At 38.8% G+C, this 24,544-nt stretch overlaps 4 protein-coding genes across 5 annotated transcripts; 3 read left to right on the forward strand and 1 right to left on the reverse strand.

The window, feature by feature from the left end:
• Positions 1-1,519: 1,519 nt before the first annotated feature.
• Positions 1,520-3,580, forward strand: LOC147338285 (signal-regulatory protein beta-2-like). Of its 2 annotated transcripts, XM_086260471.1 has the most exons (6): positions 1,520-1,562; positions 1,716-2,039; positions 2,226-2,573; positions 2,839-2,967; positions 3,062-3,105; positions 3,202-3,580. In XM_086260471.1, exons 1-6 carry the CDS (start codon positions 1,520-1,522, stop codon positions 3,331-3,333), a joined length of 1,020 nt encoding a protein of 339 aa, XP_086116597.1. In that variant the 3' UTR covers positions 3,334-3,580. The 2 variants fall into 2 exon arrangements, with proteins under 2 accessions (XP_086116597.1, XP_086116605.1); XM_086260479.1 differs by lacking the exon at positions 3,062-3,105 and having other exon boundaries at positions 3,202-3,337.
• A 3,901-nt stretch (positions 3,581-7,481) lies between these two features.
• LOC147338286 (uncharacterized) lies at positions 7,482-9,465 on the forward strand (the record flags this gene model as incomplete). The annotated part of the gene is made up of 5 exons (XM_086309504.1): positions 7,482-7,881; positions 7,962-8,321; positions 8,480-8,608; positions 8,795-8,838; positions 8,929-9,465. Coding segments are annotated over 5 exons (1,068 nt in total), but the record flags the coding sequence as incomplete, so codon positions are not given.
• A 302-nt stretch (positions 9,466-9,767) lies between these two features.
• Positions 9,768-12,614, reverse strand: LOC147338287 (uncharacterized). Its single transcript, XM_086309516.1, has 6 exons — positions 12,572-12,614; positions 11,709-12,053; positions 11,268-11,612; positions 10,959-11,078; positions 10,165-10,226; positions 9,768-9,890 (listed from the first exon to the last, which is right to left on the reverse strand). The coding sequence occupies exons 1-6, from the start codon at positions 12,612-12,614 to the stop codon at positions 9,768-9,770; spliced, it is 1,038 nt and encodes a 345-aa protein (XP_086165642.1).
• A 2,987-nt stretch (positions 12,615-15,601) lies between these two features.
• Positions 15,602-17,834, forward strand: LOC147338288 (uncharacterized). Its single transcript, XM_086309525.1, has 5 exons — positions 15,602-15,662; positions 15,821-16,153; positions 16,263-16,601; positions 16,702-16,833; positions 17,818-17,834. Exons 1-5 carry the CDS (start codon positions 15,602-15,604, stop codon positions 17,832-17,834), a joined length of 882 nt encoding a protein of 293 aa, XP_086165651.1.
• Positions 17,835-24,544: the final 6,710 nt, after the last annotated feature.

A 24,544-nucleotide genomic window follows, 5' to 3' on the forward strand; every position in this document is an offset into this window, starting at 1 on the left:
TACACTTTGGATTCCAGCCAATCATTTTACGTTTCCGAGGATAGTAGGCGGGTCCAGGTACATACGTTCTTTTAGAGCAGAGCTACAGATTAAAAATGCCCAAGGCGAAGCGGTCAAAAGTCTGGATGTACTTCACAGCAAAAGATGCAAACCCAGCAGCCTGCAACAAGTGCTTTAAGCTGATACTGTCAAAGGAGGTAACACCTCAAATCTGATGAAAGCAGCAGCCGTTCTTCTCTGCGTGAGTAGTTTAATGTTGTTCGTGTATAATTTACGTTGAGTAGGCTAACCACGTTATTAAATTAATGCATGTAAGGTGAACTAGCAAACATCATCATAGCTACATGCGGCTGTCTTCTTGTTTGATGGCAGATACTCCCTTCACCCTGGCCAAAAAGGCTAAAATGACCAAAGAAAAAGTGGAAAACAGCTAAACACGAGAGGTTTTTGGACAAAGTTTGTGTTTTTTCCATTGTTTAAGCACTGCTTCCAGCCAAGAGTGATACCATATATGCCCCATAGCTGCAGAAAAGGCTAACATTGTTATCTTTTTACAAAAAAACCAGCTGAACATGAGAGGTTTTTGGACAAAGTTTGTGTTCTCCATTCTTTAAGCACCGGTTTGAGCACCGTTTAAGCACCGGCACCGTTTCAAAAGTACCGGTTTGGCACCGGTATCGGATAAAACCTAAACGATACCCATCCCTAGTTACAACCTTTATGACCCAATTCAAATTGGATCATAAAGGTTCCCATGTGTCAGATTTTTCTCTTGCACTTTTTAGTGTGATGGTTAGTTCTCCACTTTCTACGCTCTCTGGTAAAAAGCTTGCCTGTCTTCATTCCACTCCTCTAAGAACCCACCAACCAGCACAGCTTTCTCTCTTCCTTACACAGCTCTGTTGTTATACAAAGTCTGCCAGAATTACTTTGCAGTACAACTGTTGTTGTTTATGTGAGTGAGTACATTTTTAGCTTAAATCGTGTAGTTTAAGATCAGCATTATTCTGTTTCTTCCTCTGTGATTATGTGCGATTTTGTTTTTCTTTTCACACGATATACTTTGATATCTGTTAAGAAAATAGACTAATTCTGGTTTTTACAGGTGCAAAACCACTTTTAAAGGCAACATTCGGTCAGCCTGATCTATACTTCTTGCAAGGAAAAATTTATTTTGTGCCCCTTCATATGTATAGTGTTCCTCTAAGATGCACAATGTAATACGTTTCTTGCAGTAAAGTACATATCGCAAACAGCAGTAGTTCTTTTAAGTTGAAAGACTGGAATTCAGAATAGAACTCATACACAAACCGGCCTTCCAACGAAAAAAACAAACAGTAATTAATGTGGACAGCTGCAATGAGAGATGAATGACAGCCTTGTTTCATTAAGCCAAGGACAGGAAGTGTGCTTTGAATCTGATAACCAATCAGATGCATTTTACACCAAAGGTATGGCCATCCCACCTCCTTCACTCACTAAAATATGAATAACATCCTTAACAAAAGACACTGTCAAGATGATCACGGTATGGATTACACTGATTTTTCTTCATCGAGGATGTAAGTGCTTTTTTAAATTATTCTCTCTAATAATTGTCTTCGCTTGTACACGCTAACCAATAGAGGACTATTAGAATAAACAATCTGTGAGATGACTTTTACATGTACATAATGCTTTTTAATGTTTTTTTAATTTTATTTATTTTACCTCAGATTCTCTGGTTCCAGTGAAAACAGTTCAACTTGGTGAACCAGTGACCTTAACATGTGCTTTGCCCAAAGGGCTCCAGAGTGGAGAAGTCCACTGGTACAAGCAGAATCACGGGGATACCCTAAAGTTAATTATGACATCGTTTAAATCTACACCAGCGCAATATGGTCCTGCATTTTCTAGATCAAGATTTGAGGAACATAATGATAACAATTTCAGCAATGTGACTATTTTGAAGACCGTCCAAGAGGACGAGGGAATCTATCACTGTGGGCTCACAGAGTGGATTAGGACTAACTGGAGTGGCACATATTTGTTTGTAAAAGGTAAGTGTACATCCTTAATATAAGCTTTAAAAAAGTTATTTTGCCTCTCTGTCTCCTTTTTTCGACCTGGACACATTTTGTTACATCCTCCTCATCCCCTGAACCTTTTTAGGGGAACGTAACACTCATTTACAATATTTTTCAGCTACTATGACAGCGTAATGTCTTTGCATTTTTATTACACAGGAAACAATCAGAAAGCATCAGTAGTTGTTCAACAGCTGACAGGATCAAATCCAATCCATCCAGGAGACACAGTGACTTTCCAGTGTTCAGTCTCTCACTCTGTCAACAAGACGTGTCCAGGAGGTCTCAGAGTTCTTTGGTTCAGAGACAGATCTCATGAATCTCATCCAGTCATTTACACTGATGGAAATACACATGATGAATGTGAGAAAAGATCAGACACTCAGAAGAGATGCATTTATCGCTTCTCTAAGCACGTCAGCTCCTCCGATGCTGGGACTTACTACTGTGCTGTGGCCACATGTGGAGAGATATTATTTGGAAATGGAACTAAACTGGATATTCACGGTACCTGTACCACTCATCTTTTAATTTGAAAATTAGAATATTTAAGTTTAAAATTCGTAAATTTCAGCTGAATTTAGCAGCATTTTGGTGTAAAACAAGTATTTTCTATTTCACAGCAATCTCATTAGGAGATGACATTAAACTTATTTAATTTTGCATCCACTCTAAAGGGAAAATTGTATCATTCTGCTTTCCATTACTTCAAAAAGGGAAAAAAATTATAAACTAACAAACACATGTTTTGTTTTTTTCTTTGTCGTTCCAGGAGACTACTCATGGTCAAAGAGCGCCAGCACAGTTATTTTTCTACTGTGTGCTTTACTGGCGATATGTCTGATTGTTATAGCTGTCCTTATTTGCACATCAAAGAAAAACAGCATGGATAACTGTGAAGGTAATTAAAGTTAATCATAGCAATCTCATCAATGAATTTAAGTAAAATGTTTTTAATTTGAATTCATTGTTATCTGTATTATTCTGCAATTAAGTTGCTGTTCTGCAGGAAAACTTTAGTGATCAGAGAAGACAACAGGTAAAGTACTTAAAACTAGGGCTGTCCTAATTTAAAAAGCCTAATTGTGTTTAGGTTTTAACATTTCCCATATTTTTCTTTGATTGATTTTCCTAGAATAAGGACACATGGATGTTTTCTGCTGCTGTCTTTACCCTGATGAAAGCTGAGAGAGGTGCATTAAAAGATGGAAAAATGTCGAAAAGGCAGCGACTCTACATGGCTTGTAAGGCTTTGGGGCTGGATTAGTGAATTAGCTAGCCTATTGAGTATCTCCCGGTATGCAATAATCGAGCTGATGTTTGCTTTTTAATAATGGGCTTCTTATCTCTTTTAGTATTCAATACAGTATATGTTATATCAGCATGCTTATTTGTATTTAGATTGAATTATCTGCACACACTGCATTGATGCATGAATGCTGTTGCATGAACTGTGTGCAAAAGTCAAAAGCAGAAATGTAATTTCAGTTCTGTAATGTATCAACTGTGCTAAAATTCTGCAACATGAATAAATATAATGCTTAAAAGAGAAATTTGTTTGTGAAATTATTCTATAAATAGGCTTTAATAGATGACCACCCTGGATAGGTTGTCAGTCTATCACATGGCTAACATGCATACTATGCTAGAAATAGTGTGCTATTAATAGGGAATTTAATGATAATGTGTTGATAAAATTAAAAGTAGTGATTTGTATTAGCTTTACTACTTTTAGTCAAAGATCTAACCTTTAGAGAAGTTTGACAAAGTTGTGTTTTGCCTTGCTAAGAAGGGAAAATACAAAAATAAATGCAATTTTTTCCACTTTAGTTTGTTCACAAAACAGGATTTCACATGTAATTCCCATCCATAGTTTTGTACAGACTAGAGACACAGCTTTCATCATTCCACATAATTCCTGTACCTGCAAGTGTAAATTAATTTTGTCTCACATCGTCATCATCATCATCATCATCATCATCATCATCATCATCATCACCTTTATTTATAAAGCACTTTAAATGAGCCACAGCTGACACAAAGTTATGTACATTTAAGCTACATAATAAAATTACATAAGATATAAATAAAAGCCAAATAAAAGAAAAATATATAAAATATAAGCTTATAAGGCATTTAAATAATTAATATAATTACAAGAGAAACTAAGTCTCACTGAGGTCAAAAGCCAACGAATAAAAACTAGTTTTAAGACGTGTTTTAAAAGTGGACAGTGAAGGCGCCTCTCTAACGTGCAAGGACAGGTTATTCCATAATTTAGGAGCCACGATAGAAAAGGCCCTGTCCCCTCGGAGCTTCCTCCTGGATCTTGGTACTTCCAGGAGCAGCTGGTCAGCTGACCTAAGAGACCGACAGGGTGAGCAGTGACATTTTGAACCAGCAGCAGACGTGAGAGCAGCGACTGACTGGCCCACACATAAAGTGCGTTACAGTAGTCCAGACGGGAAGAAATAAAAGCATGGATCACTTTTTGAAGGTGCTGGTTAGAAAGAAAAGACTTCACTTTTGCCAGTCACCTTAAAGGTTAAAAACTGGACTTCACCACTGCTCTAACTTGTCTGTCCAACTTAAAACCAAGGTCAGTAATAACAGGTTTAAAATAAACTTCCAAGGGTCCCAAATCAACAGAGGACGACTCACCGGGACAACTGGGTCCAAACACAACACCTCTGTTTTCTTTTCATTAAAATTTAAAAAGTTTAAAGCCAACCACACTTTAATGTCATTTTCTCTAAAACCTTGGAAAGTAAAGGAAGCTTGGAAACAGGCCTATAATTAGCTAATAGACATGTGGACAAGTGAATGCTTTTCAGTCTTCCAGCAGAAGTGACACATTTTGCAGACTTTCATTAGAAAAATGTATGCTGATTCATCCTCTTTTATCAAATTATTAGCAGTAAGCAAAACGGGTAAGAATTCACTTTTCTATCTTGTAAATTACATTTCAGTCAAAAGCAACATTGCCACCAAGGTCAAAATCAAAGGGAATCATTGAGAGATCTCTGCAGTATGAATCTGGGCCGCAAAAATAAGAAATGAGATATTGTTCTGAGCCAATAACAACATCTAGATCTGCAGGCACAACATCTAGAGAACTACATTCTTCAGTTAACATCAGTGACCATCATTTAATAATAAGAAAGAGACCTGGAAAATATTGAGTCTATGTAGGGCTCCAAGGTGGGAAAAAAAAGTGCTAATCAAAAAGAACACAAAGGCTGATCTCACATTTTACCAGAAAACATCTCGATTATCCCCATGACTTTCTGGAACAGTTCAAGTATCAACGGTTCATGAGATTTCCCATCATAGCATTTTTACTAAAATCTCCAGTGTGTGGTTGGTTAATGATTTGCACTTTACCTTCTCTTTGTTGATAGTTCTCTCTGTAACTACAAACAAACACAAAAAACATGAAAGTGTGAAACGGTCAGCTCATGAGGGAGAAAAAGGTGTGAGGATGCGTCTAACCTTTTCACACCTATTGCTTTTTGATAAAACAGTGGTAGCTGTTACTTGATATTACAGAAAGAGAGAGAAAAGGAAGAGAGAGGAAGTATAAGAGGAAGAAAGGCCTCTTTGTACATGCTTGGTTGAAAGCAAAATCATAGCAATGCTAAAGTTTCCATGTATCACAATTGTGATTGTTTTTCATAAAGTGAAATAAAACAATCAACCAAGAAAACCCCAGTATAATTGATAGAGTTAATGCCTATTTCACATAACCAGTATGATGACTGAAAATTATATTCCACATTCTCAAGAAACAAGCAGATGTATCCCAATTCAGCGTCTGCAGCCTTAAAGGCCGCATTTTAAGGCCGATTACGTCACAGCGACGCGACGAAGGCTGTCCCAATTCGAAGGCTGCCTCAAATGCGTCCTTCATTTCCCTGAATTTCAAGGACGTGGCGGTGTAGACTTCATGGCCCAACATATCCCAGAATGCATAGGGCGGTGATGGGTGTGGATAATTTTACCGAAAAAAAACGGCGGATGAGGGGCGTCCGAAGAGTAAACTTTAAGTAAGTACTGAATATGATGTCACTTATTTATGTGCAAATGTTTAATAACGAAGAACATGAAAACATTCCTGTTGGCCACATGTCGGCAAAGTCACGTGACATTAGTGACGTTTGTACTAACTTGGTTTTAAAGCCTTTACTTTAAAATATACGCCGTTCAATAGCTGAGCTTAATCTTACAGAGAATGATCAAAGCTCATGTAGAAACAAACCTTTGTTTACAGTTTCTGACTCTCCGCCAAGCTTCTCTCCCTCATGTCACTGTTTAGTCCTGTGTTTAGCAATTAAGCTTGTGAAAACCTATATTGCTGTTTCCTCTGTTTTGAATCTGTTCTTGGGTTGACGTCTATGTACTGACAGAGATGGAGGTCAGCACAGGGTGCAAAGCCACCAGTGAAAGTCCACACAGCTGATGAGCTTCTGATGAGCGAGTGGGGTGCAGATCCAAGAATTATTAAAATGGACAGAATGATCTGGCGGAGCATCACAGCCACAGCTGGTCCTTAAGGTAGCAGTCTCAACATGGATAATAACTTGCAGGTGTGGGAGAGAATAAACTTGGAAGAGCAGCTCTACCATAAGGTGGAGTCAGAGAAGAAGCCGCTGAGAAACCATTTCAAATGATCATTGGCAGATAATTGACTTATTTGAAGTGTTTCAGTCTGGTTAAAGAATTCAACATAGCACAGAAACGGTCATGGTAGATTGCCACTACCTAAACCTGGTTCTGACAGAGGTTTGTTCCTGTTAAAACTTAGTTTATCCTTCTCACCAACTCAAAGTGGTTAATTATAGGGGGTCATTTGTTGAGCTTTTCCTCCAAATACTGTAGGTTCTGTAACCTACAGCATGAAGTGCCTTGAGGCACGACATAAGCAGAATGAAGTACATATGAAAAAACAAAGCTACCAGTGTTCAAGTCAAAAGACCAGAAGACCAATCAGTCAGAACACAACTTGTACACAAAAACATTCAAAACAACCATCAAACGAAAAAAGTAAACAACTTGGATAACTGTGATGAAAGCTAAAAGACAAGTGATGTTTTACAAAATGAAGGATCGGACTAATGTGACAGGAAGACGACTTCTGAAATGACCTGTTTGATAACCAATCAGCAGCATTTTACAGGTTAGTCTAAAACAATCCCTCCTCCTATTCTAGCTGAAATATGAAGAACGCTTCTAGCAAAAGACATTGCCAAGATGATCATGGTATGGATTACACTGAGTTTTCTTCATCGAGGGTGTAAGTGGTTTTTCATTATTCTCTATAATAATTTTCTTAACTTTTATAGAGAATTTAAGCGCTTTTTTATTTTCACTAATAATTTTCTTTGTTGAAACTCTACATACTAAAATTACAATTAATACAATTATCATTTAAATGTTTCTTTTTTTTCTTGTAACACTTTTTCTATTTGTTTTTCTTTTTCTTCAGATTCTCTGGTCCCAGTAAAAACCGTTCAGCTCGGTGAAGCAGCAACATTAACATGTGCTTTGCCCATTAAAGAATTCGGCAGTATAACAGTCCACTGGTACAAGCAGAGTGCTGGAGATGGTCTTAAATTAATTGTGACATTGTCAAAATCAGCACCACCTGAATATAGTTCTGAATTTTCTAGAAAGAGATTTAATGTGGAAAATGCTAATAATGTTTGCAACCTGACCGTTCTGAAGACAGTCCAAGAGGATGAGGGAATCTATCACTGTGGAATAGCTGAGTGGATGTATCCCATTCAGTGGAGTGAGACGTATTTGTCAGTAAAAGGTAAGACTGAGCTACTTTTACAAACTTTAAAGTTTCTACTATAAGCTTTAAAGCATCTCTGTATCTTTTGTAATACACAGGAAATACTCAGATGACATCAAACTATACTGTTGTTCAGTGGCCTCCAGTATTAGACCCACTCCATCCAGGAGAATCAGTGACTCTGCAATGTTCGATCATCTCTGTCTTTGACAAAGCAACATGTTCAGAAGATCTTAGTGTCTTTTGGTTCAGAGCCGGATCAAATAAATCTCATCCAAACATCATCTATACTCATGGAAATACACATGATGAATGTGAGAATCGATCTGAGACTCAGAAGAGATGTGTTTATCGCTTCTCTAAGAACGTCAGCTCCTCTGATGCTGGGACTTACTACTGTGCTGTGGCCACATGTGGGGAGATATTATTTGGAAATGGAACTAAAGTGAATATTCAAGGTAGGTGTACCATGATCTGTTCATTTGAATATTTAAAAATGTAAGTGTATAGACCATAATTAGTTTTTGGGTGTAAAATTTCACATTTATAGGAATCTAATCAGTAGGTTGACTTTTACTCATCTGTTACTGTATTTCTTCTTTTGTTATTGTTCCAGGAGACTGTACGTGGTCACAGGGTGCCAGTACAGTTATTCTTCTGCTGTGTGCTGTCTTGACTATATGTCTGATTGTTATAGCTGTCCTGATTCGCATGTCAAAGAAAAACAGCAGGGATAATTGTGAAGGTAATATAAGTTAATCATAGCTATCCCATCGAATTTAAACAAAACGTTATAGCTGTCCTCATCAAGAAAAACATTAGTGATCATTTCTCAGGCAATTAAAGTTTACCACAGTGTTTTAGCTAAAAATAATTAAAGTACAAAGTTTTGCATTTCTATTAATATTTATCAATATATTCCATAAACAAGGTGCTGTTCCACAGAAAAGATTCAGCAGTCAGAAAAATCAACAGGTAAAGCTTGGGTTATCTCTGTAAAATAATCAAAATGTATTGGTGTTTAGCATTCAATATTGCAAATATTTTTATTTATCTTTTTCCCAGAATAAGGACACGTGGTTGTTTTCTGCTGCTGTCTTTACCATGATGAAAGCTAACAGAGGTGCATTAAAAGGTGCAAAAGCAGTGAAGATGCAGAAGATCAACATGACTTGCAAGACTTTAGGGCTGGATCACTGAATTAGCAAACCTGTTTAGCATCACTTGGTATGTGATCACCTTGTTGATGTTGGCTTATCTTTAATGCCTATAAGCTGTACTCAGTATTGTATACTGAATGAATCTCATTCTTCCATTCAGCCAGAATATACAACATTCTTGTCTAATCTGGCCATGACTGGTATTTGTTGTTCTCTCATCTCATGCCATCTCCTTTCAACCTGCTGTAAAGAAAAAAAATCCTCCAAATACTTCAAAAAACCAATTAAAACAATACACGTGATGAGATGCCCAGCTACGTAATATACATCGTTTCCAGTGCTCCCCTTTCCCACATTTCTTAATTTTTTTACAACAAAGTTACAAATTTTATTTGATTTAAATAAAATAAATGAATATTTCTAGTCTATTTTTGTGGTCATGGTTATTATGCTGAGTAAATGCAACTTTATATCCCACCTGCAGTTTTTCTACACGTAAAGGCACTTTATCCAGAGTAACCGTATATCAGAGACGTTTACAGATTTCAACATTAAAAACGATCAGTGGTTTTAAGAACCTTACATTACAATTGACATGGAACTTAAGAAGACGTTCTCTCCCACTTGAGCTGATCTGAGTCTTTAGATAATAAAAAAGTATTTGCATTGGGGAATGGTCTCCAAATATTAAACTTTTGTTAGCAAAAGTTCAAAAGGTCAGAGCATCTGGCTTCTGCCCTTGGCTTATACAGAGCGTCGCTGGTAGTCTTTAACATCAGTGTACACATAGTCTTGCAGTGACTCTCTCCTCTTCTTCCCTCTTTTTACACTTGTTGCAGAGAAATCCACCGATGAATAGTTCATAGGCTGAAATGACACATATTTCAGATTTCATGGGTGGAGAATCAGGATGAATTTAAATGAGATTACTGAGATTAGAATTATTAATAAGTTACATATTTAATTTAAGACTTTGCTGTTTACCTTGTAACTTTATTCCAGTTTATTATATAATGATATTGGAACACATTTAACAAAATGGCAAAACAAGATTATAATATATAACTTATATGCTGTGAGTATGATATTATGCATGCCCTCTCCACAAGACATACTGCAGCATGTCCAAAGGTATATTTACCAAAACTGCTCGATCCACATTTGACACGTCCTGTCCAAAATGACTGGAGGCATGCATTTCCCCTATAAAGAGAAAAGGTAAAGGAGTTTTGAATTTTTGAGTTTACATATGAGGAATATGGTTACAGCTGTCATGACACTGTTTTATTAAGGGCCACTTATAAACAGACAGAATGCATCTAGTGGTTGGGACCTGGATGTCACTGTCTGCAGGGCAGACCGAGTGGAGTGAGTGAGGTGAATCCAGGAGCAGACACAGGCAAGGAGATGGAAGTGAACTTTATACAAAAGTGGCTGATACAAGGTGGCGTGACAAAACAACAAGGACAGTGGCTAAACTCAACTATAAACAACAATGACTATGACTGTGACGACTGTGACAACATGGTGGCAGGTAACACAGACGATGCAACCCTGAACACAGGAAGACGGAGGACTTAAATACACACGAAGCAATCAGGTGATTAGGGTTGCACCCTGTCTCCTGTCCTGTTTGTGACATTTTACTGACAGGCTTTTAGAAGGCAATAAAGTTCTTTTGGCTTAACTGGAATGATGTATTCACCGTGTAATGAAACACGTGAAATGTACTGTTTCTAAGTCCTTTGTGGATTCCTTACTTAGGGTTAGGAGAAATTTGCTGACCCAAGTTGGCAAGGTAACTTGCTAAGGATCTTTTCTATAACTGTTGGGAAGGTGGAGCAGTCCATATATATATATATATATATATATATATATATATGTATATATGGGTGTGTGTGTGTATTTTGTGTGTGTGTGTATGTATTAACCTACCTCTGCAGTGCTCCTTTGTTGTGCTCCTTTGTTTTATGTAGAAAAGAAGAAAGGCAATCACAGAAACACAGCAGGCCAGCAGTACTCCAAGAGCAAGGACAACAGGTTCTAATTCAGGTCCTGATTTTTATGGAAATTTATCATATTTATTTTATACAGACTATTGGGAGTTATGCTCGTGTATTCAAAATCAGTCTATAAGATATTGATACAAATATTGATTTACTGATGAAATGAGTAAAACAATTTTCTAAAAAAAAAGAAAAAGCAAGCTAGTTTCTGATTTAAATACCAATGTTCACTACATACGTGTCTCTACTTGAGTTCCATTACCAAACAGGATCTTTCTACATGTGACCACAGCACAATAGTAAGTCCCAGCATCAGAGGAGTTCTGTATCGTTTTGGACAGGCTGAAGACACAACTTCTCTTCACATCTTCAGTTCTGCTGTTCCTGTGAGTGTTAATGATGTTTAAATCAAATCCTTCTGGTCCAGCTCTCAACCAGTACACTGTGTGTTCATCTGAACACTGGACAGCAGTTTCTTTGTTCTTCGAGAGAAGCGAACAATTTAGTGTCACTGAGTGTCCCAGAAGAACCGATGCCCTCTGTGGACTTTGTTTCACGTAGACACATTTCTGGTTACTGTGATCTGTGAATCAGACAAATTCATAACATAAACTATTTTTAGTTAATTAAAAATTGAAGGTGATCAGTGAGACTGACAGATTAAAGAAAAAAAATGTACCATTCACAAACAAGAATGTTCCTCCACTGAATTTAGGAGAGTAATCTGTTCCAGTGTGACAGAAATATGTTGCTTCATGCTCTTTACTGACATTTCTGATAGTTAGAAAATACTGAGATGCCTTTTTTATAACTGTGAAATGAGAATCTTTGAATTCCTCAGAAATAGTGCTTTGGCCACGGATGACTTTGGCAACAGTTTGGACCATATGTCCAAGAGGCTGTTTATGCCAGTAGAAATATTTCATTTCCACCCCAGAGACATTACACACTAAAGTAACATTGTCACCAGGTTCAACAGCAGTCAAAGAAATCGGTGGAAGAAGGTCAGCAGCCAGAATCAGGGCTGTGAAAAAAGGAAAATAAGAAAAGTTTCAACATTACAGGACAATATCAATGTAATTACCTGTAGAAACATTAGTACACAACTATGGCTAAGATACACAGCAAAATCTCCAGTGTTAAATTAACACTTTTGACAGTGTTATATGTTTAAAAGTAACCTAGTCAGTTTTGAAGATTAACAATGGCTAACACTGAGCAGTGCTGATTTTCTAACACTGGAAAATAACTCAAAATGTTAGAAATATTCCAGTGTTAGAAAACCAACACTGCTCAGTGTTAGCCATTGTTAATCTTCAAAACTGACTAGGTTACTTTTAAACATATGATACTGTCAAAAGTGTTAATTTAACACTCAACAGTGTTGTATTTAACACTCAGAGGTGTGGACCCATATAGACACTCTCCAGTGTTAATTTAACACTGGAGATTTTGCTGTGTATATTTGAGTTTTCAGACATCGCACATTACAAACAGAAGATGTGCATCATGTCTTTCACACTGAAAAAGAAGTGCACTTACCTGGTGTAAAAAGCAGAATGAAAACAGTCAGTTTTAAGGTCATTGTACTGCAGCACTCTTGCCTCGCGCTAATGTTCTCTTCTTGCCCAAATAGTCACACGATGAGGAGTGTTTCTAAAGCACAAACAGGTCATTGGCGGAAATGTCAGAAATTGCCTTCTGCCTATTTAGTAAAAATACACATAGGTGTGTGTTAGAAGTTATCACTTCCTTTATTCTGGCTACTTAAAGAATGGCAGAGTTATTTTTTTCTCACAGTTTGCCCCACTAAGCGTTTCAACCCTCCTCGTCATTTAGAAGAATGCAGATTTTTGGTACTTCTGCATTTACTTTTCACACACAGACACTATACAGTCCATGTGCCAAAATCTAATACATTAGTTTAGAAAGAATTACCGTGTGAGAAATTGTTCCCTTTATTTCAAAGATTAAAAATGATTTCAAATTAGATATCTCATTTAATACTTACAGAAAAAAAAGAGGATTTCTCGAGCACTGTGAGCTACTTTGCATTTGTTCACTTGTGAGGTTGAAGAAAAGTGTCGAAGCTTCAGGGGACAATAAGAGGAAATGTATCCAAAACCACACATTCTCATCTCACACTTTCAAAAGGTGTATAGGCCACATATGTAAGTTTGTAAGTCTGAGTTCAGTCCTGTCTCTGTGTCAAGTTTATATGTGGGAGTCTGTGGGCTCAAATTGTGGTCATAAATATTTTGTACTTGTAAATCACAACTAGTTGTGAGTTGAGAGTTTTGTAACCTTGCACACCAAAATATCTGAAAATCATCTGTTTGTGTATTTGTAGAAGAAAAATAGTGTGTGCGTGTGTGTGTGTGTGTGTGTAAAAAATGATTTGTGTTTGTAAAACATATTTACAAATTATTTTTGTTAAGATCTGCTTACAGATACAAAGCAAAAAACTACCTATAAAACTCTGGACTCAAGTTCCCTGCTTATGGGTGAGTTTCAACTTGCAAGTATGAATTTTGACCCGGTTTTTCTTCCTTTCAGCTGATTGGTCAGTGTCATGTCAATCACAAATTTAACAACCCAATCAGACAACAGGTGGGTTTGGCTGTCGGTGGGGTTCTTTACTGAGCTTCAGGTCCTGGTAGGGTAACACAATTTGAAGTTGGAGGATCTCTACATGAGATATGACATGAGTAAGGTTTGAAAGGATAAAGTTGTCCTATACAAATGGTCAGAAATACCATTATTAATTTAGTATTACTTTAACACAAAGTCAGGGCAGACCTAGGACCATTGCTGTGAGTCACACTGCGCAGCATAAAGGCCCTTTCACATCAGACGTGGCATGTGCTGTGCTCACCGCTAACTAAGAGTGAAGGATCCAAAATTTGTTGTGCTGCCTGCTGAGCTCTGCTTGTATGTTGTTGTTTTGCAGCCGCTCTACGTGAACTAGATGCGCCTGCTCCTTGTCGTTTTAAAAACATGTATCTCTCTGACTTTATATCCTCTACAAGTGTTTGTGTGGTATTATGTTCAAATGTTTAATAAAAACATGTATCGCACAGAATGTTTTCCTTTGTGGATCAGACTTAGCTTGCTTGCTTATGTAATATTGTAGTCAAATGGTGTCTTGGTTTTTTTTTCTGAAAACAAGGCTAACACCATCATAAATACTGAACTGAAAACAAAACTGAATGGAAAAAATGCTAAAGTTGTATACAGACAGTGTTTAACTTTTGAAGAACCAATGAGTACATGTTTTTAAAAGAAGCAAACCGTCAGTTAGTTAAAATCCTGAATACTCTAATACAGCGGTCCCCAACCCCCGGGCCTCGGACCGGTACCGGTCCGTGAGTCGTTTGGTACCGGGCCGCGAGAGTTGAGGCTCAGGTGTGAAATGTATGGTTTTCAGGGTTTTTATCGGTTTTCAGCGTTATTTTGTTATCGTTTTTATCATTTACTCAGTTTTCCTGGGTCTTTTCACGCGTGTTATGAATAAATTTTCTTTTTTTCGGTACCGGTACTAGTTTTATTTTGTTGTATTTATCCGCGACACCTTAAAGGCCGGTCCGTGAAAATATTGTCGGGCATAAACCGGTGCGTGGCGCAAAAAAGGTTGGGGACCGCTGCTCTAATACGTACATAAATCCCGGGACAAGGCATGAAACACTGTGACATTATTTATTTAACAGAGGCATACCCCTACTGCTTCCACAGGGATTAAAGAGCAAGTAGCAGCCGGGTAATGCTAATCAAATACACTTAGTTGATCATAAGCCACCTCTGTAAAAACAAAAGTTTTGAAAGTTTGGAGGTATTTTTTAGTGTGTGAACACAATGCCAAGGAAGACAGACAATCCCATCATTCTATAATGAAAAAGATTATTCACAATGTCCTGTGGATAGATGAAACCAAAGTCCAGATGTATCGTCATAATGCACAGTGTCACATTTGATGCATAACAAACACAATATATTAGAATGAGGTGAGGTTAACCTGAGCATTTTCGTTCAATTTTTGCTACATAAATCATGAAATTGTGTAATATACCATGAGTTGTTGTTCATCTGAGACTGTATTTAATACATTTTAGAAAATGGTAAGAAGAGAGTATTTATTATCTCATGATATACAAAAAGCTTGAAACTGAAAGACATTGAACTGATTCACATTACTGCAAGTTTGTCTTTGCTTTGTCAGACAAACATCTTTTATTTAGCTGAAAACTGTCTTATCTTATCTTTCTATAGACCTATTTTAGTTCATTTATTTAGTTTCAGCTGAAAACTTTCTAAATGTATATAATGAAAAGAGCTTTTCATGTTTAATGTGTTTGAATTAAACAACACTAAAGAAATACTAGCACCAATGACTAGCGGTGCTACTCATTGGTGTTGTTTCATGTGTTTATGTAGGAAATATAGTTGATATTTCCACTGTGGTAATATAGTGAATGAGAAAGCAAAGCAAGGCCAATCAGACTGATCTAAAATTGTTCCCTCCCACATTGCACGTCTATTTTAAAGCTGGTCACATCATCATATGCTCCAATGTAAATGTGTTTTAATAAGAAAATGATGGTCCTATTTTATTTACTGCTGTCAGCCAGAATGGGGGGTAAGTATGTATCAAAGACGTGTTGCAGTTATAATTAAAGTACCATGCATATGTTCTCACAGTAATTTAGCACGTGGCAGACAACAGTTTATCTTTCTTGTTTGTAATACTATTTGTTTACAAGTATCATAACTTTTTTTGTTTGTTTGTTTTTTCAGGTTGCTCAAATGATCACAATTTTGTGACAAAGACTGTTGATGTTGGACAAAATGTGACACTTTCGTGTATTCGCCAGTCAACACTTTTGCACCAGGAAACATTATTTTGGATCAGACTTGTTTCTGGAAACCAGTTTGAATTCTTGGGAGGAACATTCACCTTTGATTATGACGATGTTAACAATACGTCTCATATTACAGTAAAACAAGAACCTGGAACCTTTATTATGCAAATCAGTAAAACTAAACTAAGTGATACTGGTTTTTACTACTGCATAAAAGTCAGACAGCTTGCTATGACCTTTTTGGAGGGAACATTTCTGACCATCAAAGGTAAAAAAAAAAAAAAGTCTATGTGCTTATGAGTCTAATTTTAAAATGTTCAATTCAATGGCATCTCAATAAAGTTCATTTATTTATTTATGTTAATCTTTTTCAAAAGGTCCAGAACCTGATGTCATACAAATGCAATCTTCTGATCGTATTCATTCAGGAGCCCAAGAGACTCTGCGGTGTTCAGTCCTCTCTAAGTATGAGAAGAAAACGTGTCCAGAAAATCCCAGTGTGTACTGGTTCAGAGCTGGATCAGACAAATCCCATTCCATTTATGTTCATGGAAACAGTGGTGATGAATGTGGGAGTCCTGAAGCTCCCTCACAACGTAAATGTGTCTACAGCTTCTCAAGGAACGTCAGCTCCTCTGATCCTGGGCCTTACTACTGTGCTGTGGCCATATGTGGACAGATCATTTTTGGAAATGAATCAAAACTGGACATTAAAGGTAAATTTTACACTTCTGCACAACATACCCATGTGATCAATAAAATATATTTGTTTTAATTGATAATGTTGCCAAAATAATGGTTGTTTTAATTTTACAGCACCCAACATGTGGGATTTGCAGACAGCCAACACAACTCTCTTTCTGTTATGTGCTGCTTTGGTTACAAGTCTGATAGTTATAGGTTTCCTCATTTATACTCTCAAGGAGAAAGCTTGTGATTGTTGGAATGGTAACAGATGTTTTTCCTTACATCACTCGATCATTATTGTTTTAATTTTACAGGTTTACATTATAATCTAAATTAGCCTATCATATCATTATCTCTCTTTGTTCGACTAATAGAAGGTGGAAGATCCAGTAGTGGTCAACAGAGAAGTTGGCAGGTAAAGTGTATATCTAAGACTTGAAAAGGTTTCATACTTTTCTCGTGGCATTTGTAATTACCATCTAAAGTCTAAGATTTTCTCTCTCTCTCTCCCCCTATATATATATATATATATATATATATATATGTCTCATATTTTCCTCAGAGAGCTAAGGATTTGGTGACCTATTCTGTGGCAGTCTTCACCATGTGGAAAGCTGAGCAAAGGCATGACAGAATGGCAGCAGACTGACTCATATCAGTGCTTGACCAGATATTTTACACATTGTACATTTACCAACTAGAACTTTAATTTTCTCATAAATTGTGGGAAAGCTAGCATTTAGCTATCACCTCTGCTTCTATTTTACTAGTGTAATATTGTATATTTACGGAGCCCCGCAGGGGACATGGGAGAAAAAAAAATTAAGACGGACTTTTGCGAGATCTCGCAAAACAAACTCGGGATCTCGCAAAAGTTTTGCCCGCATTCTTCGGAGGCCGCCAGCTCGAAGCCGACCGGGAGGTCGAGGCACGATGTGCCGGGAAAGTGGTGTTCCTCCCGGTTGTAGTAGGTCTCGACCTCCTGTTAGCTTCGAGATGGTGGGTGTCGGATCTCCGAAAACGTCAGAGCACTTTTGCAAATATGTGATGTCTTGTAAACCGAGCAGATATCTGACGTTTACACAACTACATTCACGCCTCAAAATATCTTAAAAGTTTATTTTGTGACCCAGAAAGAGTAATATTACAACTAAGTAGCTGCCGCCATTGTTGGAATTCAGAGTTTGTTTTGCGAGATCTCGCAAAAGTCCGTCTTAAGTTTTTTTTCTCCCATGTCCCCTGCAGGGCTCCATATATATTAGACACTATGTAATATTTTAAAATCATGCCATACTCTGCGTGTTATTATAATTTTAAGGGGTAATTCATTCTTGCATTGGTTTTGAAGTTCATTCTTTCTGTTTTGAGGAGCTTTTGAAAGAGTATGTATGTTTAAGCTTTATTTGCCTTTGTCTGATATGTATGTTTAACAGTATTGATCTTCAGTGTAAAACATTTTCACTAAATGATAACAATCCCCATTGGTGTCTTTTTTCCTTAAAATTAGAATACATCACAAAAACAATGATCTAATAAAGTTGACTATATTACAGATTTGCTTTCAGATAAAAAAACAAGGCCTTCTTCTTTCATTTTTACATGCAACATTCTTTAAGCACTCTGAGTGCTCAGGTAGAGTAGAAAAGCGCAGTAGAAGAAGCAGTCCATTTAAGAACCAGTCCATATTTCTCTGATTGTATTTTTTTTCATTTGTTTCTATCATGTTTAAGCTAACTGCAGATTTTTAATGTTTGCTTACAGCAAAAAACAATACATTACTTTGAGATGCTTAAATAGAAATACTAGGTTATGACTTACTTGAACCCTACAAAGATAAATAGTCTGTTACAAAAACAGTTGAATTATGACCAAAATTAACTTTCAAATAATTAAATGTATCCTAACCATCAAGGTTTGTTGGGAAAATGAGACACTTGGGTGAATAACAAATATGCTATATAGAAGTGGGTTATAAGTGAAATGAAAGGGATTTTGCCACACTATTTGAGAGACCAGTATTTTTGAATATTACTCTGTCTATCACTTTAATCCACTTTGTAATATATCATCCAGTGTTGGAGTAGGCAGGGCTAATAGTAGCCACTGCGCAAAAAGATTCCTGTTGCAGACATGAGAACTTTGCCTTCGAATTTGCGGCTAATTTATACAAGGGTTTATTTACATAAAATTAAACTAACAGCTTTTCCAAAGGTTAAACAGTGACAGAGTCAGAAAGAAAAGTCAGAAAATATCTGTCTCTCAGGTGAAAACCGTGAGATCACTTACCTTTTTAGGCAGACTTTTCTTAGTTCTTACACTTATCTTTGAAAATAGCATTTGGGAACTGTACACATGGCAGCAGAAAATTGCACAAAGGGGATAGATGGTGATTTCAAACAGTGTGACAAGGACAAAGCATCAGTATGTGTGACACTGTGCAGCATGAGTCTTTATGTGTGATGGAAAAATGCACTCCTGGACACACCTATTGTGGCATGACCAACCACAGAGGTGGTTTGAGACATTGGTAGGTGTTGATATGAGGCCGAAAGTCACAGTTCTGAAACTGTAAAGGGGTGAGTTTAAACATGGTCTTTTATTCAGTGTAATTCAAGGTGCTTTACATTGTAAGTTAAAGGCTCCACTACATTAAAAGAAAACATTCAATGCCCTAGGAGCAACCGGCTGGCGACAGTGGGAATGACAAATTCTCTTTTAACAGGAAGAGACCTCTGTCAGAACCAATCTCAGGTCGAAGCCATTATCCAGTCTGACTTGTATAAACTTTTGAGTAAAATTTTAAGCCTAATCTTAGAATTATAGAGAATGTCTGTGTCCTGAATCCAAAATGGTCGTAATGGAGTGTGTATAGGTGAGACAAACCAAATCCTAAGGATGCAGAAACGTAGGCTCAAATAATAAAAAGCCTGTCAGTTGTTTTCTGCCTGATGAAAAGTCCCTGAATAAGAAAGCAATTCATATGAAATCTAAATAAGGCATGGGGTCAAATCCTTTTATAGCATTTAACTGCTCAGACAATCATAAAAATAATGCTAATGCTAATGCTAATTGCGAGTTGCTTTTTTAAAATAGATAAAACAGTGATAACAGCTATCTGATGTTAAAGAGAGAAAAGAGAATCCCCTTTGTATTTACACCCTTGTTTGAAAGCCCAACCAGTCCTTTTGTTTCCGTGAGTAAAAACCAAGCAAACAAAAAGCAATAAAACCTGTACAGCTGCTACCTATTTCCACATCACAACATTATGATACCTTTTAATTCTGAGCAAGCATAATGTGGTTTAGAGGTTACTCAGGGGATGATGACAACTATGGGGCGCCGTTTGTAAACTGAAACATGCCGAAATTAACAGCAATATTTTTCCACATTTAGCTCTAAATCTTACAAAAACATGTTTTTTCGAGTCATTTTTTACAACATTTAGTAAAATATTTGTAACTTTTCATATTTAAAACAGGATTTTAAATGTTAAATCTAAATGCTAAATGTTAAATCTAAATGTTAAATGTTAAATCTAAATGCTAAATGTTAAATGTAAATATTATATTTAAATGTAAATGTTAAATGTTAAATGTAAATATTATATTTAAATGTAAATGTTAAATGTTAAATGTAAATATTATATATAAATGTAAATGTTAAATGTTGAATCTAAATGTTATATATAAATCTAAATGTTAAATGTTAAATCTAAATATTATATATAAATCCAAATGTTAAATGTTAAATCTAAATGTTATATATAAATCTAAATGTTAAATGTTAAATCTAAATGTTATATATAAATCTAAATGTTAAATGTTAAATCTAAATGTTATATATAAATCTAAATGTTAAATGTTAAATCTAAATGTTACGGGAAACTAAATATTTACCTAATATGCAAATTTATTGTACGGGTCAACGGAAATACCAAAATAAAAGCTTCAAGAAAACCTCCCGCGCTAAAGTGTGCCGGTCGTGGTCAGGTTCTGTGTTTGCGCTCCTCTTACGGTCACTTTTGACTGCCATGAGCTGCTTCGACTATTCCCTACCAGCATGTCCAGCGATTTAGCTGAAAACATTGGAAGAGCCGTTTTGTCGGCCATCCAACGATTCAGCGGTAGTGCACCCGCGACCTCACAAACGCCGCAGCACTTGGTAAGTTTATTGTATAGCATTTTGGACGGGTTGATAGCAGTGTTAGCAAAACTAGCAAAGCTAAATTACTTAGCTAGTCCTCAATTATTTCATTTGGTAGGCAGCAGACAGAGATCGAGCATCATACAACTCTATTTATTTATTTGGTAGGTAGGTAAAAGTCGTTCTTGATGTAAATGTTTCCTTAGGAATCCAGCAATGCACCTGGACCAAGTAGACCTGCCGTCTCCACTGGGATACCATACTGCTCGGTAGGCCTTCTTACACATATCATTTAATTTATTTATCATGAAATTTCCCCTTGTGGGACTAATAAAGGTATGTTATCTTATCTTAGCTGACTGGTTTTGATATACAGTCAGGTTCATAAGTAGTTGGATACAGACACATTTTCTAATGTTGCTTCTGTACATTGCCAGAATGAATTAAAAATGAAACTACTCCAATGCAGTTGAAGTGCAGACTTTAAGTTTTAATTCAGTGGGTTGGACTAAATGAATGCATAAAAATGTGAGGGGGAAAAATGAATTTGTAAACACAATCCTATCATTTCAGAGGCTCTAAAGTAATTAGACAAATTAAATAACTGAAAATAAAATGATAATTTCTATTACTTTATTCAAAACCCTTTGTTGGCAATGACAGCCTGAAGTCTTGAAGTCATGGACACCACCAGATGCTGGCATTCCTCCTTACTAAGGCTCTGCCAGGCCTTTACTGCATTGGCTTTCAGTTGCTGTTTGTTTGTGGGCCTTTCTGTCCTAAATTTAGTCTTCAACAACTGAAATGTATGCTCAATTGGGTTAAAATCCAGTGACTGACTTGGCCATTGAAGAATATTCTATTTCTTTACTTTATTAAAGTCATGGGGTGCTTGGACTGTATGTTTTGGGTCATCTTCCATCTTTATTATTAAATGCTGCCCAATCAATGTGACTACTTTTAGCTGGACTTAAGCAGACAAGTATGTCTCTGAACACATTCAGCTGCTTCAGTCCTGTGTCACATATTCAGTAAACACTACCAGTGCCACTGGCAGCCATGCACGCCCAAACCATCACACTGCCTCTGCCATGTTTTACAGATGATGTGGTATGCTTTGGATCATGAGTCGTTCCACCCTTCTCCATACTTTTTTTCTTGCCATCATTCTGGTAGAGGTTGATCTTGGTTTTATCTGTCCAAAGAATGTTTTTCCAAAATTTATCTGGCTTTTACTAGATGTTTTTTTTTTTGTTTGTTTTTTTGTTAAGTCCATTCTAGCCTTTCTATTCTTGAGGCTTATGAGTGGCTTGCACCTTGCAGTGAACCCTCTGTATTAGGGCTGTTCGATATGACAATATGAAAACATCTATCATTTCATATTATACGCTATCATTTGTTCTTGTCACGGCTGCCGAGGCGAGCCGTGTGGAGTTAGAAGAAGGACCCAAGATGCAGGCAGTGGATGAGATGCCGGTGAGTTTATTTACACAGTGGTGAGAAGGCAAAACAGGCAAGAGGGAAGACAAAACTAAAGACCTGAACTGGGAAAGCTAAATGACAAACCTGAGATGAAACAAAAAAGGGAAGAGAGGCAGAGAGACGAGCAGGACACCGAGGAACACAGACTGACGCGGAGTTACACAGACGAACCGGCAACAGGCAGGAGAACACACAGGGCTTAAATACACACACCAGTAATCAGGGGATGAGAGACAGGAGGGCAACACAGCTGGGAGAAATCCGCGCTGACGGGACAGGGAAAAAGTAAACTGAACACACTCACATACGACACGGACCTTCACAATAAAACAGGAAACTCAGATACATGGAACCAGACAAGACATTGAACTAAACAGACAGATTCACAAACAGATGGGGAGACACCATAGACAGACAGATACAGACGCAGACTCAGAGGCAGATCGAAAATAACACAGAACTTAAACAATCATCATCTAGAAAATGATAACAAACTAAAAGCGCTGGGTCACCGACCCAGGACCATGACAGTACCCCCCCCCCCCCCCCCCCCTCAAGGGCTGGCACCAGACAGCCCAGCAGAAACGAAAAAACGGACCAAAACAAAACAGAAAACAACCCGACCAGGGCGGGCGGAGGGGGCCCAGGACGGAGGGACAGAGTCCAAAAAGGCCCAGATGGTCAAGTTCAGGAGGCCGACCATGCGAATGGCAACGGGGCAGGTCCGGATGCCGGCCACGCAGTAGGCAGTGGCGTGGAAACAGTTCTGGGGGCCGACTGTGCGGACGGCAACGGCGGCGTGGAAACAGTTCTGGGGCCGACCGTGCGGACGGCAACGGCGGCGTGGAAACAGTTCTGGGGGCCGACCGTGCGGACGGCAACGGCGGCGTGGAAACAGTTCTGGGGGCCGACCGTGCGGACGGCAACGGCGGCGTGGAAACAAGTCCGGAGGCCGGCCACGCGGAAGGCAGTGGCGGCGTTCAGGAGGGCGTTCAGGAGGGCGTCCACGGTGGCGGAGATGCCCAACAAGCGGCCTGGCAGATGACCGAAGATGTGGAGGTGGTAGTAGGGGACCTGAAGGCTGCGTGGCCCCTGCAGCCCCAGGCGAGGCGCAAGCTGAGGCTGGACCAGACAAGGCGGAAGCTGAGGCTGGACCAGACAAGGCTGATGAGGATGACGAGGAAGCTGAGGCTGGACCAGACGAGGCTGATGAGGATGATGAGGAAGCTGAGGCCGGACCAGGCGAGGCTGATGAGGATGCGGAGGCCGGACCAGGCGAGGCTGAAGCAGAAGCGGAGGCCGGACCAGGCGAGGCTGAAGCAGAAGCGGAGGCCGGACCAGGCGAGGCAGCAGCTGATGAGGATGCTGAAGCTGGACCAGGCAAAGCAGCTGATGAGGATGCTGAAGCTGGACCAGGCAAAGCAGCTGATGAGGATGCTGAAGCTGGACCAGGCAAAGCAGCTGATACTGAAGCTGAAGAGGAGGCCACTGCAGGTGATGCGGGAGCTGGACCAGACGAGGATGAAGACACGGAGGCTGGACCAGGCGAGGATGAAGACACGGAGGCTGGACCAGGTGAAGCGGATGAAGCCGAAGCATGCGCTGGACCAGGCGACGCTGAGGAGGCTGAATCCGGACCAGGCGACGGCGTGGAGGATGCAGACGGAGGCGCTGAAGCAGGTGGCGGCATGGATGAAACTGCTGCTGCAAGCGTGGATGAGGCTGCTGGTGGAGCAGCTGGTGGCTGGATGGGCTCCTCGGGCCCCCCAGCTGACGAGGAAGGAGGCTGGATGGGCTCCTCGGGCCCCCCAGCTGACGAGGAAGGAGGCTGAACGGGCTCCTCGGGCCCCCCAGCTGACGAGGAAGGAGGCTGGATGGGCTCCTCGGGCCCCCCAGCTGATGATGCAAAAGGCTGGACGGGCTCCTCGGGCCCTCCAGCTGACGAGGAAGGAGGCTGGACGGGCTCCTCGGGCCCCCCAGCTGACGAGGAAGGAGGCTGGACGGGCTCCTCGGGCCCCCCAGCTGATGATGCAAAAGGCTGGACGGGCTCCTCGGGCCCTCCAGTGAGAACAGTCTCAGGACCAGTGGGCACAGGGGCCCCTGGAACACACAGGACAGAACCAGCAGGCACACGGGCCTCTGGCAGGCACAGAACAGGACCAGCAGGCGCACGTTACTTGAAACTACATTAATTGTAGTTTCAAGTAACTTTGCTTCATACAAGATAGTTGAAATAAATTCTGACTGCATTTAATGTTGAAATGTAACAATTTTCAAAGCTTCAATAGATTTATAAAAATGCTAACTCTGTATTTTCAACGACAAATCAATAAAGTCACTGGTGTAA

This window comes from Aulonocara sp. 'chitande type north' Nkhata Bay, linkage group LG2, assembly GCF_057382095.1.
Source record: "Aulonocara sp. 'chitande type north' Nkhata Bay isolate Kocher_YH1m ecotype deep benthic linkage group LG2, A_spYH_male_GT1.1, whole genome shotgun sequence".
NCBI lineage: Eukaryota > Metazoa > Chordata > Actinopteri > Cichliformes > Cichlidae > Aulonocara > Aulonocara sp. 'chitande type north' Nkhata Bay.